This window comes from Vigna angularis, chromosome 5 (assembly GCF_016808095.1).
Source record: "Vigna angularis cultivar LongXiaoDou No.4 chromosome 5, ASM1680809v1, whole genome shotgun sequence".
In the NCBI taxonomy this organism is placed as follows: Eukaryota; Viridiplantae; Streptophyta; class Magnoliopsida; order Fabales; family Fabaceae; genus Vigna; species Vigna angularis.
This window is the reverse complement of record NC_068974.1, coordinates 5,868,814-5,888,122: the sequence shown is the minus strand read 5'-3', so window position 1 is coordinate 5,888,122 and position 19,309 is coordinate 5,868,814. Positions and strand designations below refer to the sequence as shown.

Here is a 19,309-nt window from a genome sequence, read left to right as displayed (position 1 = left end):
GCGATATTGGCTCTATCGAAAGTATCGTTTGAGTCTTCTTTTAGGTTTTTTACTGATCAGTGGTTATGATCGCATACCTTAATCATGATTCGATGTTTTGTAGGAACAAATAGAGTTTCTTGATTTGAGAAAGAGGTTTTAGGTTCTTTTGAGTTGTTTAAGCTTTTAACGGATAAGGGAAGTCAAATACCTTATTCTAAAGATTTAGTACTTAATAATATGCTTTGATATGTTAGAATTGTGTGTAACCATTGTTAAAATTTGTTTTGAGATTTATGATAGTGTATTGTGTGACACGTTGAATTTGATAGATTGGTATGTTGAACTCTTGCTATAGATAACTTGTTGATTGAAACATATTTTGTTGATCTGAGAATCATAAAAATTTCGTTTTTGATTAGTCATTTTGCTGATGAACTTTGCTTTGGTAATAGGTTGAGTGTCAGTTGGTTTTTGATCTAAAAGTGGTGATTTGACATATGTAAAATGTGAGATTTGTTTGTTGAATGAACTTGAAGTTAGGAGTTTGTGTTTGTGTCATTTAGGATATGGTTAGCTATTTATTTTATTGAAATTGAGTCTTTAGTATGCTTATTATTATTTGGGGTTGTATAGCTGGTTTGATCTGATGGATAGAATCATTAGTCAATTGAGCAAATTAGTTTGTGATTTCCACCTACGATGATCGTACTTGTACGGGAGAAGATGGCGTTGCAGATAGAGCGGATTGAAGTAGCTGACAAGAGTTAGGATCTTTTATTTCGGAAATGATTATTTATTTTATTTAAAAATTCTTAGACTTGGTATTTTTATGTAAAAGTGATATTCTAAGATTTTTCAAATGACGATTAAAGTTATGTTTTGCTTTTGCACTTTTAGTCAAATTAAATTTGATTAATTTAAAAGAAGGTTTTATAGAAATGTTGAAAAAAAAATTACACCGAACATCTCGAAAGTCGGGGTGTTACATGTTTCATATCAACATTGTATAAATATGGCAGAAATGGGTAACAACAAGGCAATGTGGTGTATCCAACCTAATGTAGAACTCAAGTTGTTGATCATAACTTTACCCAACGACCCGAGATACTATGGGAAGATACAACACATCTGTGACACAAAATCAGGAATAGTATCTGAGTGTTGACAACCTAAAGAAGTGGAAAAATGAAGAAGCCACTTGTAACAAGACACAAAAAAGTCATCTCTACTTGAAAACATTGGGAAGAAATATAAAATCTTCCTCATAAGGTTTTTGAAGTTATCGTCTGGTATCATATTTTTGAAGACATCGCCAAGCCACTATTCAAGAAGCTCTCTACATCGTCGAACCAATACAACAAAACACCACAACTACCTCATCCAACCCCTCTCAAAAAATAGTCATCACCCTTAAACACTCACCCAAAAGATAATCCTTCCATTTGCACCAAACACCCAACTACAACAGCCTCCACCATTTCCATTTGGGCAATGATGTTCCTTTTGCTCATATAGTCTATTGATAGATATTAATGAGAGACACTTTTTCTTAAACGTTGTTTATGATTTTTAATTTATTTAAATAGTTTGATCTAAAAAGCATTACTTCAACTCTTGCCATCAGACGTTATAAAGTCCTTCTTCACTAGACGCTACTATTTTACACGATTTTCCTACCAACAATATTTCATTTAATGATATTTGTTAAGCTTCAAAACCTGGGTTGCTTAGACAATTTACTCTCTACACAATTTTATTCTTAACTCTACCAACATTTCTTGATTTTGGTCAGCGAGTCTCATGCGTTTGTCAAAAAACTTGTTTAGAAACTACTTCAAAGTTTCATTCGATCTTTACTTCACATCAAACATATTAGTCATCTATGGTGGTTTGGATTGTTTGACAATAAACCTTTCCAAAAAGAATTTGGGAGAAATCAAGAATTAAGTAATCACAACATTGGGTATCTTGCTGAACCACTTCAAGGCAATGCTTGTCAAAGTTCTAACAAACATCTTACACCATATTGCACTTGTTCCTCCAAAGATCAACATTTGAGCTTAGAAAGCCTTTAAGTGGTTCTTCGAGTCAGTGTTTCCAAAAAATGGGAAAAAATTAGGGACCATAAAGTATGGTGGCACCAATTCATCCATGATTTCCCTGAAAAAAGGGTGTCCTTTCTCTTACTCTTGGTTGATACGTCGAAAATATCAATCTATGATGTTTCCGTTATCTTTCATCCATTTTAGCTCGTCGTTAGCCTTCAACAATTGCTCCTATTGGTGAAGAGCTTCCTCAAGATGTTCTAGTTCACATTCAATTCTAGCTTCCCTCCGAAGATGTTCACGCCTCTTTTGGAAGAGGTTCGTGATGGTTTAAAATGGTTAGGATATGCTATAGTTAATTGTTGCATGGACGGTATGAAGATATATATGGTTGGAGATGGATGGAAAAAAATTAAGTTCTTAAGGGAATATTGAAGCCTTCTTAGAGGAATTTTTTGAAAGCAATGCTTAAGGTAAGGTCTTGGTGTTTTTGTTTTTCAAATGAGTTTTGAATGTACTAGGATGGGTTATGTTGCTTACTAACATTGAATGAGATGCATGGAGTTGGTTGAGCGCTTAGTTCAATTTCCTAAAGGTTCATAGTAAAGATTTATGCTTATTAGAGTGTTATTGATTACCTAATTAAGGTTGGTTGAATGTGTTAAATGGCTAAAAATTGGTTACTTGGGTGCTTATGGTTGGTTTTTGATGGATAAAGGTGAAAAGAAAGACTTATAGATTTGTTCTTAACCAATGCATGTGTTTTAAATATTCTACAATGACAAACAATGTAGGATATACTGGCAAACCAACACCTTGTTAATCTTAAGGGTGTTCAAAGGATTCAAATTTTGAGTCCAATCTATAATAATCCAAATCCATATTGTTGTAAGTTCATTTAAATGAATTTATCCCAAATCCAACTCCATAATTTTGGATTTTAAATCAACTCCACTTAATTCGATTTAGATTGGATTATCTTTTGGATTTTGAAAATTCAAATCTTAATCCACTTAATTATATTTAGATTGGATTTAAATTGGATCTTTTCTTGGATTTTGAAAATCCAAAATCAATGTGTCCAAGTCGAGCCAAGGTGGCTAAGGACTAGGTTGAAGATCGACATGATTTCACCACAACCAAAAGTTAGTTTAGTCGGCCACATTTGAAAATCGACCTTAGTCAGCCTCAACTGAAGATCAACTTAAGTTGACCATAGTCGAAGATCAACTTTATTAATTCTCGATCGAAGGTCAGCTTGAGTCAACTTTGGTCGAGCTGAACTCAATCGAGCTGCCTCGAACGAAAGTTGTTCCATGCGGAAGGTTGACCGAGTTAGCTTCGATCGAAGGTCAACCAAGTTAGCCGCAACCGAAGGTCGTTCGAGTTGGCCTCAACTAATAAAGACTGGCTGAACATAGTCGACCCAACCTTAAACCAGTTGAGTATGTTAGAATGATGGTTGGTTGAGTCTACCTAGTTGAAGGATGCTTTAGTTAGCCTATTTAAAGCTCTATAGAGTCTGCCTTGGTCAAAAGGTCAACCTGAGTGAGCTCGAGTCGGCCTCGACTTGAGGTTCACCAAATTCGACTTCATCCAAAGGTCGACGTAGTCAACCCTAGCCAAAGTTTAGCCTTGGACGAAGGTTGACCCATGTTTAGTTTGATTGAATATCAAACCGAGTCAACCAAGACCTATGGTCGATTCGAGTCAACTTTAACCGAATTTAATCTCATTAACAAAGTTAATTAAATATAGTTTTAAACCAAGTTAAATTAGATTGAAAAAAAAAATCCAAATCTAATTAATCTAATTAAAATTAGAGTTGTTAAAACGGGCCACTCGGCCCGACCCGGCTTGGCCCACCACGGGTTGGTCACTTAGTGAGCCAACCCAACCCGACTCATTTATTAGCGAGCGAGAAAAATTTAATAGCTAAGGTATAAAATATTGAATTTTTGCATAAATTAGTTTCAAATTTATTAATAGATATTAATCTAGATACTAATACCTTAATAATTAATGTTAGAGACCACCTTATATTCTAATTGACAAATCAATTATAATGTTTTATTCATAATAAAAACTACTAATAATTTTTAATTTATAAATTAATATCTAAAGTAATCACGTTCATTATTATTTAATAAATTTTTAGTAAATGAGAAGTACCCTTTCTTCCTTAATTAAGATTAAATCACTAATGACCATCACATGTGATGGGTAATAACTATGGTCTAACCTTTGGCCCCAACAACCTAGCCGTACACTTCCACCAAATCAATTGAAATTAGTTTTTGAATGCCGACAAAAGCTAAACTCGATCTAAATTGGCATGAAACACCAGATACCTAGTATATACTTAATGTGAAGTAGAATAAACATGTCATAACTTTCCATGGAAAAGTGTCACTTGTATGCCTTTTCCTTGATTTTTCAAGCATATACTTTTTCCCATTGGGGTCCCCCTTGCCAGTGCCCATAAGAACCTGAAACCAAATAGGAAAATCCAATGATGGTACCCTCTCTTGACCTCTCAGTCCCCACCATGATTTGCTATATTCCCCTTCCCCTCTTTATGAATGAATATTGAGATAGAACCATCCTCTTTGTGTGTTGTTATTCTTTCCCACAGCAACAAGTTTCAATGTCTGAGTCTGAATTAGCCTCTTCTGATCAATCTCCCTCCTCCTCCACATCCACTCCAACCATTCAAATAGTCTCAAAGTCCTTCTCTGAGAGGCTTATGGGGAAATTCTTTGATGCCACTCAGTTTGATTTTGTGTATGAGCAAAGTGGCCTGTGGTCTCCCCCAGTAAGAAGGACTGTGTTCTTGGCCTCACCTGCAGGTAACATATGCTCTCAAGACGAAATTCTGAGGCAGCTCAAGAACGCAAAGAAGCCTTGCAAGAGACCCTTGTTTTGCTTCTTCAATGTATGCACCTCTTTTTCTGTTCTCTTGTGTAGTTTAATTTTTTCTGTGACTATGCTCAATTGATTTATACAGTTTTAAGTTTTTAGAGAGGAAAAACCTTCACAGATGCTTCTGATTCTTGTTTTCAGGCCTTTTGGTGCTCTTAAGTTGATCTTGGCAGTGCATAAAGTTGATATGCCAACCATAACCTCCTTTGGGATAAAGTTGTGTTTGTCTCAGAATATTTATATATGATCCTTTCATTGTGCATGTGTGGGTACTGCTTTGCCAACTATGTGGTCCAGTGGAATTATAACCTAAAGTGGGATATTATATGTATAGAAAAGTACTTGCAAGTTCTTTGCCATGTTACCAAAAGTCTTGTATTTGTTTCATAATGCAATATTGATGTGTATGATAACTTATTGCTCTCAAATCTGACAAATTGTCTGTCAAATAGTTTTTGCGTAACTTGGTAATCTATATGTAGCCTATATCACCCACAAAAATAATGGAAGTTCAAACTTGTTTTATTTATTTATGTTTACATAGTTAATGATTAGATAAGTTTCTCCTTTCACAATATCATCGACTTATTTAGTATTTAGTAACTTTTTTTAATTAAATACTTAATAAATTTTAAAAAAACTAGTTTAAGTTTAAGTTATTTTCTTGTGTAATTTTACTGTCAACATAGATGTTGACTTAAATTCTTATATCACTATTTAACGAAAAGCTAGTTTAAGTTTTAAATATTTTCTCGTAATTTTACAAGCATGTTAAGTTGAAATACATAAAACACTAATTATAATGTTGATATATATATATATATATATATATATATATATATATATATATATATATATATATATATATATATATATATATTAACAAGTACGTAAACTTAGAAATTATCAACAATTTTTATAAAATTTCCGCAAATAACCGCGGTTAAAAGCGCCAAAAATTATTTGTCGATGATAATTTTCTCCATAGTTTTACCAATTGTGAGAAATATATTTTTCGGAAGTTAAAACGTCAATAATACAAAAATAAACACTTTATAAAATCACATATTTTTATAATAATATTAAATTCACTTTGTATTTATCATAGAAAAAAGAGTTAACCAATCCTATAAGATTTTCATATGTTATTATCTTATAACTTTGAAAACACTTAATTTATTATTTGGCTTAATTAATTAATTAAACTGACAATAAACTATCTCCGTATAAAACCTTTAATGAACAATTAATTGATTATACACAAACTTAATCAATTAACAAGATCATAAAATATTTTTCTCATATGTTTAACCTAATGAAAACATTTATCCTCAAATTGGTTTTAGTATAAGTTGTTTGCTAAAGTAAACATGAGAGACTAAACCACTTACAAATAAAAGTTAAAAACTCTTCAAAACATCTTTATCTTCAAACATAGTTATTAAAATATCTTCACACGAGGGTTGAGTTTTCATATCCAACATAATAAAAAACTGTACAATGACTATTTTCTTTTCAAGTTAAGTAAAACACATGACATGAGACATAACTACTAAGTAATGAAAAAAATAAAAATAAAAATCATTAGTTACATTCTTAAAACTAAATAACCAAAATTAAATTAAAACCCTTAAGTTATGTTATGATGATAAAAAAATACTAAATACAGTTAAAATATAAGTATTATCTTAAAAAATAATTACCCGAAATGTAAAATTGTAATAAGACAAGAATCTACAATTTTTCTCAAACTAGTTGATGTTTGTATATTTTTTATATTAGTAAATATATCTAATGTTAAAAGATATTTGAATAGGTATTATATTAAAAGATATTTAGAGGTCGAAGAAAAAAAATATATTTAAGTTTATAATTATATATGTAAATATGTAAAGAGTAGATTTTGAAAACATAAAATATAGCATGTGGAAAAATATAGAATAAATCTTTTAAAAATGCAAATGCTAATATGCAAAAACACGTACAAAATATTTGTTATAAATATAAATCAATATATTGGTTTAATATATGTTATTAGATTTGTATAATTTATGTATCAATAAATTTATTTAATTTTTAATACGTATATGAAGATAATTATTTAATGTATATTTTTATACTTATATAATATATGAACAAAATAATTTATGTGTATTGTAAAACATATCTAATAAAATAATAAATAGAATCATTTAATATAAATTAATAAACTTGTATAATATGATTATAAATAGATTCTTATAATACATATTGGTAAACTTATTTAATCGTATGTGTATTACAATAATAACAAAAATTTATTAGGAATTTATAATAAATTTATTAAAGACTTAAAACCTAGCTATATATTTATAAAGAAAAATTACACATGAATAGTTTTGTTATAAATTAGAAGATATTTAAAAAAGTGTTCTTTTATTAATAAATAAAGAGAAATAAATAAAGCAAATAATAATTTTATTTTTAAATATTAAATAATCTCAAATAAAAAAAAGGTAAAAACAGTAAACGTACTAATATTTTTCAGACGAAGAATGATAGAAGGGTGTTATTATGCATCTACAGTGCCAACATCAAAACTAACAGATAATTTCTATTATTTTTGACATTCAAAATTTTAATTTCACCATAGTGATATCACATAGAAAGTTAGTGAAGTTCAAGAACCAAACTACAATGTCTACTTCGAAACCCATCTCCTCCTTCCGACTCACCTCTCTCCTCCGCTCTCAGAAAGACCCCTCCCTGGCCCTTCAACTCTTCCTCAACCCAAACCCTAACCACCCCTTCGTCCGCCCCTTCCGCCATTCCCTCCGCTCGTATGACCTCATTATCACCAAACTTGTCCAAGCCAAAATGTTCCCCCAAATGGAACAGCTCCTCGACCAACTCCACACCCAAACACGCTTCCCTACCCCCGAACCCCTCCTCCGCCACGTCATCGCTGCCTATGCGCGCGCCGGCCTCCCATCGTGTGCCCTCCGCACCTTCCTCTCCATCCCCGCCCCCTCCCTCCGCTCCTTCAACTCCCTCCTCCACGCGTTGCTCGCCTACCGTGACTTCGCCTCATTCACGCGCCTCCTTCCGCACCTCCCCCGCTTTCTCGGTCCCGACGCTTGCTCCTACAACATCCTCATCCACGCGTGTTCTCTAACCGACGACCGCGATCGGGCATGGAAGCTGTTCAACGAAATGCGTAGGCGAGGCGTTCGTCCGAATCAAATTACGTTCAGAACTCTGATTAACTTGCTGTGCAAAAGCCCTCAATTGCACCTTCCCCAGGCGTTTAAGGTGAAGGAAGACATGGATAGAGTTTTTAAAATTAAGCCTAATGCTTTTGTGTACACTAGTTTGATTAAAGCTGTTTGCGAGGTGGGTGATTTTGATTCCGCAGTTAGGTTGAAAGATGAGATGGTGAGGAACAATTTGAAGCTTGATGTTGTTGTGTACAACACTTTGGTTTCAGGGTTTTTAAAAGGAGGGAAGAAGGATATAGGATTTAGGGTTTTGGAGGAAATGAAGATTGGTGGTGTGAAGCCGAATTCTGTGACGTGTAATGTGTTAATTGGGGAGTTTTGTAGGGAGGGGAAGTTTGAAGAGGCTTATAGGATTTTGAATGATGGGTTAGAGGGTGTGAAGCCTGATGTTTTTGGCTACAATGTGGTTATTGGTTGGTTGTGTAAAGAGGGGAAATGGAGGGAGGCTGATGATTTATTTGGGGACATGCCAAGGCGACAGTGTGTTCCTGATGTTGTGACTTACCGCACCCTGTTTAATGGGCTTTGCCAGTGTATGCAGTTTGAGGAAGCTGGGTTGGTTTTAGAGGAGATGATTTTTAAAGGCTATGTTCCTCGTTCCTCCAATTTGAATGAGTTTGTTGGTATGATGTGTAAGGAAGGGGATTTTGAGTTACTAGCGAAGGTTTTGAGTGGTTTGGTAGGTGGGGGATTTTATTGTGAGGATGTGTGGAAAACTTTGGTCTTATTGGTTTGCCAATCGGAAAAGTTATTGGGAGCTTTTGAGCATTTTGATGAATTGGTGTTGGCATGAGTTCTATATTGGGTTTCGGTGAATGTGCAGAGAGATATTCTGTTAGTTCCAAAATACGTATTTCAGGGATGGCCTGGACTCACCAAATCATGCCAAGCATTGAACTAGATCTATATCAGAGAGGTGAATCTCTAGTCCACAAAGCGAAGATGCATGTCCATGAAGAACAATTGCAATCAAGTGCTAAAGGCTTGGAGTATTGTTTTGGACACACCTTTTGTTGAAGGAGATATGCTAACTGAGGCCTTCGGAGCTCCCCCTTCCAACAAAGGGCCATCAAGTCACCAGTTTCATTACTTGTTGATTCTCAAAACCAGGAGGTAGGTAGCTCCAATCCAAATTATTGTGAGTTTTGCATTATAATTTTAATTCAATAGTATCTTTCATTTTGATTTCTATAAGATACAGTGAATGAGATGCATCTAATTGTAATTAAATTAAAATGATATGGTAATGAAACATAGGTCTTGTTTTAGGAAGAAAAATTGAAATTAACTTTTCCATATTTTTAAAATTAGTTTATGCACAAGCGAATTTGTTGAAACTATCTCTTTATAGTTTCTCTAATTTTTTTATGTTGTGTATAAAGTAATTTTAACTTATGGAAAAACTATCTCTATTGTTTTCTGTATTTTGACACTTTCAGTTATATTTTATAGATTTTTATATTATTTCAAAAATCTATATAGTGACTAATATGTGAGCAATAAGATGGACTACTTATTTAAAAAAAACTTCATTTATTCATTTATGGTATTATAGCTGAACAATCTTACGTCAATTTCTTTTCTAATCCATACACTTTCTCAGTTTCTTTAAAATCTCCTAGAAGAACATAATGATGCAGTGTTGCGTGTAATGCGCTATATCAAGAGTAATCCCAAGCAAAACATACTTTTTAATTCTACTTGTGATATTTCCCTTTGTGTCTGTTGTGACTCTTATTGGGTGAGTTGTCCTATCACTCAATGGTTCATCATTTTATTACATTTGGACAATGTTTTGTTTCGTGAAAATCAAAATATTATTTAGGATGAAAAGTATTCATACTTTTCCTTATTTTCCGGTGTTTAAGAAGTATATTTTTAATTTGAATGTATAATTATTAATAGGTCAATTTTGAGAAGTGATCCTTTATCTAGTTATGTTTGAATACTTTGTCTTAAGTCCCTATATTTGAGTAGTTTTTTTTTCTTGGAGTTGAAATGTTGATTTTAGGATAAGCATTTCAGATAAAGGAAATTATTCAGCTAAAGGAAATTATTTATGTTTTGATAGAACCTTAAATTAAATGATCTGGATATGGAGTTGAGATGGTCTCTAGACTTGATAAGTATACAAAAATCTCCTTATGTGTATAGTGTAATTGAATTCGATGATGGATGAATGATAGTCAATTTATTTGTTTAGTTTGTGGTATGAACATGGTTATCAAATTGTTAGACATTAACTCTAACAAGTTTATGTGCTCACTCAATGCTTTGAGTTAACTCAGAAGCAAACTTAGATTTGGTGGTAGAATCGATAGGCTTGATCGAAATCATGAGCTTGCTTCTAATTTGGTAGTTCATGAAGTTTTATTTTTATTTTTTATGTAAAACAACTTTGTTTTTGGGGCTCACTCATGAAGCTTATCTTCTTCCTTCATCTCCTTTGACTCACTCACTCATGAAACAACTTTGCTCGTGATTTTCATCCGCCGTGACTTGTGGTCGTCGTCGACCACCATCTCGTCGTCATCTGAGGTCTCACCTTGCCTCTTTTGTTGCACTGTTTTGCACTCTTGCACTTGCCTCTTTCTTCACATTGTTTTGCACTTGTAGTGGATCATGTCTGCCCCTTGTTATGTTTGTCGTGGTAGCAACTTTTTGTTTTTCTTTAAAACTGAATACCTTCTGTCCTCCTTCAACACTCTCATTTTCTTCATCGTCTTCATCAATGATATTTAACTTTTTTTTTATGAATTATTCTTAGCTTCTACAACTATTTTTATCATTAAGTTTTTTATTTCATCTGAAACATAAGCACAAAGTTTAGACTCCTTCCTGGTTTTAGTAAGATGTTGTTTAAATCTAAATATGCATCCACTCATAATCTTTGAGCAATAGTTACATTTAACTTTTATTTCATTACCATTAATATGAAATTCATGTTTCCATCCAATATCAAAATGATTTCCCAGAGCATTTTTACTTCTACTTTTGACTACTTGGATTATCTTCCATTGAATTTGATGCATTTCCAGACATAATGGAATAAACTTTTTCACTACGAACATAAAAGATAAAATGCACATGAGCTTAAAACATTACAATAGAGATGAACTTAAAACATTGTACTAGTGGCACGACTTTTTGAACAGTGCAATGCAACACTTTATTGTTTCAAAAATAAAATCATTTACTTTTAATAGTGCAGTGCAACACTTTACTTAAAATACATTTTGTAGGCCAGAGGCAACAACTAAAACACAATTTCAGTGGCAAAGACACAAGAACTTACAAAAGCTGTGAAATCAAAGACAAGTTCAACAACGAGATCGACAACGACAATAACAATGTGAGAAAAATTACGTGAGTGACGACGACGAGTGAGAATGACGACACCTACAACGTCAACAACACAAGAACGAAGGCTTGAGGGAGGGCGCGAGAATGAAGGCGTGAGGGAGGGCGCAACTGAAACCAAGATCGATAGTGCGAGAACAAATATGAATCCCACGAACGAAAGCACAATGAGAGTGAATCAGAAGAGAGGAATGAAGATGAGCTTCATCACTAAACCTAAATAACAAAACCTAATTGGTGAGCCCAAATTACGACTTTGTTTTATGTTTTCAAAATTTCTTCCCAAACTCACAAGATAGGAACTAGGTTTGCGATTTCAGGTGAGTTTACTGAGTCCACCACCGATTCCATCAATCCTACACCAAATCAAAGTTTGTTTCTGAGTTAATTCGGAAGCACTGTGTGAACTCGTAAACGTGTGAACTCGTAAACTCGACCGAGTTAATGAGTTAATTCGCGAGTTCGATAACACTGGTAAAGATATGTGAAATGATTGGTAAGTATGGAGTTGACTACAAATCACTATCTTATCAGGATATTAGAGAGAAACTCTTAAAACAAGATATGAACAAAACAAATATAATCCTTGAGGAATATAAGGAGGAGTGGAAGAGAATTGACTATGCCATTATGTTTGATGGTTGGACGGACAAAAGAAGACGTTTTATTTGCAACTTCTTGGTGAATAGTTCTAAAGGGACTATTTTTCTTTATTCACTTGACATCTTAGACATTTCAAAAATAATTGATAAAGTATTCAAAATGTTAGATGTTGGAGAAGAAAATCAAAATGTTAGATGTTGTTGAGATTAAAAGGTAGTTTAAGTTGTCACTAATAATGTTGTAAATTTTAAGACACTTAAGATTGAAACTGTAAAATAATTCTAGAGGGCTTGATTGATCCCTCTCACAATCTTCTATTTATAAGAATAAATTGATACACAAATACATGATAAATAGGGTAACCCTAGACACAATATAATCATGATAAATAGGGTAATCCTAGACATAATATAATCATGATAAATAGGGTAACCCTTGACACACTATAATGATGATAAAATAGGATAAATATCCTAACACTCCCCCTCAAGCTGGAGCATACAAATTGTATGTACCAAGCTTGGAACAAATAAACTCAATCCGAGGACCCCTTAATGACTTGGTCAATACATCTGCGAGTTGATCGTTTGACCCAATAAACTCAGTACATATTTCTTTGGTCAACAACTTTTCACGAACAAAATGACAATCAATTTCTATATGTTTAGTCCTCTCGTGAAACACTGGATTTGATGCAATGTGGAGAGCAGCTTGATTGTCGCAATACATCTTCATAGTATGGATGTCACAAAATTTAACCTCTTGAAGGAATTGTTTCACCCATATAAGTTCACATGTTAGTGATGCCATTGCCCTATACTCGGCTTCCGCGGTTGATCGAGCTACTACATTCTGTTTCTTACTTTTCCATGAAATAATGTTTCCTCCCAGAAAAACACAATATCCTGTTGTAGACCGTCTATCAATAGGTGAACCTGCCCAATCTGCATCACAATACCCAGAGACATGAATGCTTCCTTTATCTTCATATAACAATCCTTGCCCGGGAGCCTTCTTTACATACCTTAGAATGCGAATGAGAGCATTCCAATGGTCAATACATGGAGCCTGCATGAATTGACTAACCACTCCAACTGCAAAGGATAGATCTGGCCTTGTAATAGTGAGATAAATCAGTTTGCCAACTAGCCTCCTATACCTCTCTGGATCGGAGAATAATTCACCTTCTTCTGTCCTTAATTTCTGGTTTGGGTCCATGGGACTGTCTACCGGTCTACAATCAATCATGCCTGTTTCTTGTAATATATCAAGAGCATACTTCCTTTGGGAGATTACAACTCCATCTTTTGATTGCGCTACTTCAATGCCTAAGAAATATTTGAGACTTCCAAGATCCTTGGTTTGAAAATGTCTACACAAGTACTCTTTTAGTTGAGATATTCCAACAGCATCATTTCCTGTAATGACAATATCATCAACATATACTATTAAGTAAACACATTTCCCGAGAGAAGAATGACAATAAAAAACTGAATGGTCTGCTTCACTGCGTTTTAGCCCAAATTTTTGAACAATGGAGCTAAACTTTCCAAACCAAGCACGTGGGGATTGCTTGAGGCCATATAGAGATCGATGCAATTTGCATACCATACCAGACTCCCCCTGAGCAACAAACCCTGGAGGTTGCTCCATATAAACTTCTTCCTCAAGATCACCATGTAGGAAGGCATTCTTGATATCCAATTGATGAAGTGGCCAGTGACGAATGGCTGCCATGGCAAAGAAGAGACGAATAATAGTCATCTTGGCTACAGGAGAGAAAGTGTCACAATAATCAAGACCATAAACCTGAGTGTAACCTTTTGCAACAAGCCGAGCTTTGAGCCGATCAATTTCACCATCAGGGCCAACTTTAACTGCATACACCCATCGACAACCAACCGCCTTTTTTCCTGGGGGAAGGGGCACCAGCTCCCAAGTATTACTGTGGTCAAGAGCCTGCATTTCTGCAATCATAGCTTGTCGCCATCCAGGATGATCAAGTGCTTCTTTCACATTCTTGGGTATAACAACAGAGGACACTGAGGATAAAAGAGAAAAATAGGAGGGCGACAATCGATGATAGCTTAGAAAATTATAAATGGGATGAGGGTTCCGAGTGGAACGAGTACCTTTTCTGAGGGCAATAGGCCATGCTGAATCATTTGCACCAGAAGGCGTGGGAGGAGGTGACGAGGGAGAAGAATCTGAAGTAGGAGATTCACCATTGTCTTGGGGAGGTGGACTATCCATTGGGGCCCTGTGTGGGATGATCTCAGTATGTGGAGAAACAGGTGTAGAAGGATTGTGATCATGACTGGGAATGACAGAGACAGTGGAGCTATTTGACTCAACCATTGGAATAGGAAGGACCTGCTGGAGGATAGAAACATCCTGAACAGATGGAGAGAAGTAAGGAGTCTGTTCAAAGAATGTGACATTGGCAGACATGTAATACTTCTTAGTTTCAGGAGAGTAACACCGATATCCTTTTTGAAGTCGAGAATAGCCTAAGAAGACACATTTGAGAGCGCGAGCGGAGAGTTTGTCTAGACCTGGAGACATGTCATGAACAAAACATACACAGCCAAACACTCGGGGAGATGTATGAAAGAGAGGATCATTAGGAAACAAAATGGAGAAAGGGACTTTATTATCAAGAGAGGAGGAGGGCATCCTATTAATAAGATAACATGCAGTTAAGATGGCATCCCCCCAGTGATGGACAGGAATATGGGCACCAAGCAAAAGGGTACGAGCAGTTTCAACCAAGTGTCTATTTTTTCGTTCTGCTATACCATTTTGCTGTGGTGTATGAGGACAAGTAGACTGATGTAAGATACCATGGGAACTCAAGATGGCAGAAAAGGAGGATGAAAAATACTCTTTGGCATTATCACTTCTTAATATTTTGATTACTTGACCAAATTGATTCTTGATTTCATTCAAAAAGGATGTAAAGATAGCTAACAATTCAGAACGATTTTTCATAAGATAAACCCAAGTACATCTTGAATATTCATCAATAAAGGTAACAAAATAGCTATAACCAAAGGAGGAGATACGACTAGGTCCCCATATATCAGAATGGATGATGGAAAAACTAGAATTACATATTGATTGAGACCTTTTATGAAAGGAAGATCTAACATGTTTTCCTAATTGACATGACTCACATTCTAAGGTTTGGAGACCACTAAGTTCAGGACACATCTTTTTTAATTTGGACAAATGAGGATGGCCAAGTCGATCATGTAGCACTTTAGGATTAAGAGCAGCAACACAAGACACCCTTGGACGAGATCCAAAATGGTATAATCCGCCAGCTTCATATCCTTCTCCAATCTGTCTCCCCGAACCACGCTCCTGTATAACAAAAGATTTATGATCAAAGGTTATTGAACAATTTAACATTTTAGTCAACTGGCTTAAGGAAATTAAATTAAAAGGACAATTAGGGACAAAAAGGACTGAGTTGAGATTGAGGGAGGGAGACAAAGAAACATGACCGACTCCTTTGGAAGAAGTTTTAGATCCATTTGCAAGGGTTATGAAATGAGGTTTTTCTCGAAAGGAAATAGATGAGAACAAAGAGGTATTACCAGAAATGTGATCAGAAGCACCTGAGTCAATTACCCATGAATTTTGACATTCCATAGATTGAGAAACGCAGGCTGTTGATGTATTGGGAGATTGAGATGGTTGTGCCAAGCTGTTAGACTTTAACCTTAAATACTCTTGATATTCATCCTCAGAAAACATAGAAGTAGAGGTTTCAGTTTTCAAAGTGGAAGTTTCAGTCTTCGAAATATTGGCGGTTTTGGAAGGGAAACCATGTAAGGAGTAGCAATTCTCTTGAGTATGACCCATCCTTTTACAATATGTGCATTGAGTACGTCCCCGACCTCCTCGTCCTCCTCCTCTAGTGCCACGTCCTCCTCTTCCTCGTGTGGCAACCATGACAGATGGTTCCACTAGTTCATGCGCTTCTTGAGTTTGAGATACCGGGACACGCAGAAGGCGAGTGGTCAATGTTTCCATAGAGGGGACCTCATGACTAGTTAGAAGTTGATCTCTGAGATGATCAAAATCGGGATGTAGGGCACGAAGGATCAACACCATGTAGAATTTGTCTAGTTTCTTTTTTATATCCTCTAATGGATCTACTTCCAAAAACATCCTAAGTTCTTCGACAGCAGATTGGGCTTCAGTCATGAAGGACACCATATCATGGTCTGCCATTTTAAGAGATGCAAGTTTATTCGTAGTGTCATAGAGACGTTGAATATCGTTGGCATAAATGCTTTGGGCTTTCTTCCAAAAGGAGTGACAAGTTTTGAAAGCCCTCAAAGATACAAAAAGTTTGGGTTCCACTGATTGCCATAACAGGGCACACAACTGGAAATCTGCTTGTTTCCACTGATCAGCTTTTTCAGTAGGCACATGGCTTCCATCTCGCTCAAGGTGGTCATAATGCCCTTGGCCAAGGAACCACATTTCAACGGCAGCAGACCATGATAGATAATTTTTTCCATTTAGCTTCTCGGAGGTAATTGATGGACTTCCAGAGAAGGAAAGAGTACTGCCAGACGCCATTTCTGAAGAAGACGAATAGTACTAACGAAGAACAAGAAAACCCTAAGGGTTTAGACGAAGGAAACTTTGACAGTGATGGACGACGGTGGCCGGCAATGGCGGGCGGTGGCCGGCGGTGACGGTGGCCGGACGGTGGCCGGAGACGGTGGCCGGAGACGGTGGCCGGAGACGGTGGCCGGACGGTGGCCGGCGACGGCCGACGGTGGCCGACGGTTGACGGTGGCCGGCGGCGGGCAGCGGCGGGCAGCGGCGGGCGACAAAGAACTGTGGCGCCGGACAAATATATATTACGAGACAGAAACCAGAGCGGGATCGACCCGCTCTGATACCAACTTAAGATTGAAACTGTAAAATAATTCTAGAGGGCTTGATTGATCCCTCTCACAATCTTCTATTTATAAGAATAAATTGATACACAAATACATGATAAATAGGGTAACCCTAGACACAATATAATCATGATAAATAGGGTAATCCTAGACATAATATAATCATGATAAATAGGGTAACCCTTGACACACTATAATGATGATAAAATAGGATAAATATCCTAACAAAGACAATTAAAGAGTTGTTGATGCAAAAAAGAGAAAAATTATATTGGAGTCCATGTGCAACACATTGCATTGATTTGATCTTTAAAGATTTTGAAAAGAATTTGAAGGTCCATGAATTGACAATTAAGAAGGGAAGAAAGATTACTACTTCCATTTATGGAAGATCAGTGTTGATTTCATTGTTGAAAAAATTCACTAAAAGAAGAGCTTAATAAGACTAGGGTGACTAGATATGGCACGACTTATTTAACTCTTGGTTGTCTTCATGAATTGAAAGCATCATTGTTGACCATGTTTAGCTCTGAGGAGTGTAAGACAAGCAAGTTCAGAATTTCACAAGAGGGGGGAAGAGTAGAACATATTGTATTAGATAGTTGATTTTGGAAGAATGTCTCCACATGCGTGAAAGTTGCTGCCCCTCTTATGGTGGTCTTAAGATTGGTGGACTCAGATGTAAAATTTGCAATGAGTTTCATTTATAAAGAGATGGATTATGCAAATGAGAAGATTAGGTCAAATTTTAACAATATTAAGAAATAAAATTTCAAACTTTTACTCATTCAAAGTTACTTATGTGTAAAATTATTTCTAATATAACATAATTGGTTTGGTAATTATATGTAATTATGAAGAGGTTTAGAGAATAATTGATGCTTGATGGGATAATCAACTTCATAAGCCTTTGCATGCAGTTGTCTATTTTCTCAATCCCCATTTCCATTATGAACCTAACTTTAGATATGATGATGGAAAGGTGAAAGAAGGTTTGTATATATGCATGAGAAGATTGGTACTAGATTTGGCATAAAGAAGAAAAATAAATTTGTAAATTGTTGAATTTCATTTTGCTTGAGGACTTTTTGGAATGGAAGATGCAAAGGAATGTCAGATAGCATTAAATCATGAGGAATGGTGAGAGATTTTTGGGGAGATAGCATTAAATCATGAGGAATGGTGAGAGATTTTTGGTGATGGAACTTCACTGTTGAAGAAATTTTCTATTTGAATTCTAAACTTGACTTGTAGTTATTTGAGACGTGAGCGTAATATGAGCTCATTTGAAATGATGATTTAAATTATTTCTAATTTATAATTTTCTTTATTAGGTTTATATCTTTACTGAAATTTTGATATTTCATTTTAGGTTCATACAAAGAGATGAGATTGTTTACATTAGAAAAAAAGAGGAATGATTTAGTTTGTGATGTATAACTTGAAGTTGAAAAATAGATAAACTCGAAAAATTGTTGTTTCCATTTGATGACATTGAATCTGATGATGAATGGATAACTTAAGAGACAAATGATGTTGTTGAGATTGAACAAGTTGAAGATGAAAATGTTCACTTAGATGAAGCAACAACAGATTTAGCTCTACATGTTCTTGATCTTGATAACATAACTTTTAGAGACAATGAGAATGCACAACTTTCATAAGGGGAAGAGTTGGATGAAGATGATGACAGAGATGATGATCCCATTAGAGACATTTCAATTTATGTTTTTCTATGAATTTATTTATTTGAAGTTATATAATTTTGTAGACTTATTTAAAGTATGATGTTATTCATATATTTTTTTTATATAAAGTAAACACTTACGAGTTTATGAATTAATTTTACTAGGTTCTCACAAGTTTAAATAAACTCTTAAGTTTTATAATCTTGGGTATGAATAATGAAATGAAATATAATGAGAATAATATGATCAATCTTTGATTTGAGAAATGTAATCGGTGATATTAAAATTTAGATATTTGATTTTCACTTAACTTTGAGAATAGAGATTGATGTGAAGATGAAATTTTGTATTTGATTTTCATTTAACTTTGAGAATAGAGAGTGATTGGATGTATGTTAAGTTTACTAGTTGTGTGTTGTTTGGATTTGTTTATAATGTTTGACTTGAGGTTTGTATAGTTAAATGGATGATGTTTCAGCAAATCATGGTTAGGATTAATAAATTGAATAATTTAGAAGTATTGTTAT

General features: G+C 34.9%; 2 protein-coding genes across 5 annotated transcripts; both read left to right on the top strand.

Moving 5' to 3' along the window:
* The first annotated feature begins 4,555 nt into the window (after positions 1–4,555).
* LOC108340193 (uncharacterized) lies at positions 4,556–5,327 on the top strand. Its single transcript, XM_017577404.2, has 2 exons — positions 4,556–4,962; positions 5,091–5,327. The coding sequence occupies exons 1-2, from the start codon at positions 4,675–4,677 to the stop codon at positions 5,106–5,108; spliced, it is 306 nt and encodes a 101-aa protein (XP_017432893.1). The 5' UTR covers positions 4,556–4,674; the 3' UTR covers positions 5,109–5,327.
* Positions 5,328–7,593: 2,266 nt separating this feature from the next.
* Positions 7,594–18,929, top strand: LOC108340751 (putative pentatricopeptide repeat-containing protein At1g53330). Of its 4 annotated transcripts, none has more exons than XM_017578308.2 (2): positions 7,594–9,319; positions 18,467–18,929. In XM_017578308.2, the coding sequence occupies exon 1, from the start codon at positions 7,626–7,628 to the stop codon at positions 8,997–8,999; it is 1,374 nt and encodes a 457-aa protein (XP_017433797.1). In that variant the 5' UTR covers positions 7,594–7,625; the 3' UTR covers positions 9,000–9,319; positions 18,467–18,929. The 4 variants fall into 4 exon arrangements, with proteins under 4 accessions (XP_017433797.1, XP_052733470.1, XP_052733469.1 ...); XM_052877510.1 differs by having other exon boundaries at positions 18,731–18,928; XM_052877509.1 differs by lacking the exon at positions 18,467–18,929 and adding an exon at positions 18,177–18,427.
* The last annotated feature ends 380 nt before the right edge of the window (positions 18,930–19,309 follow it).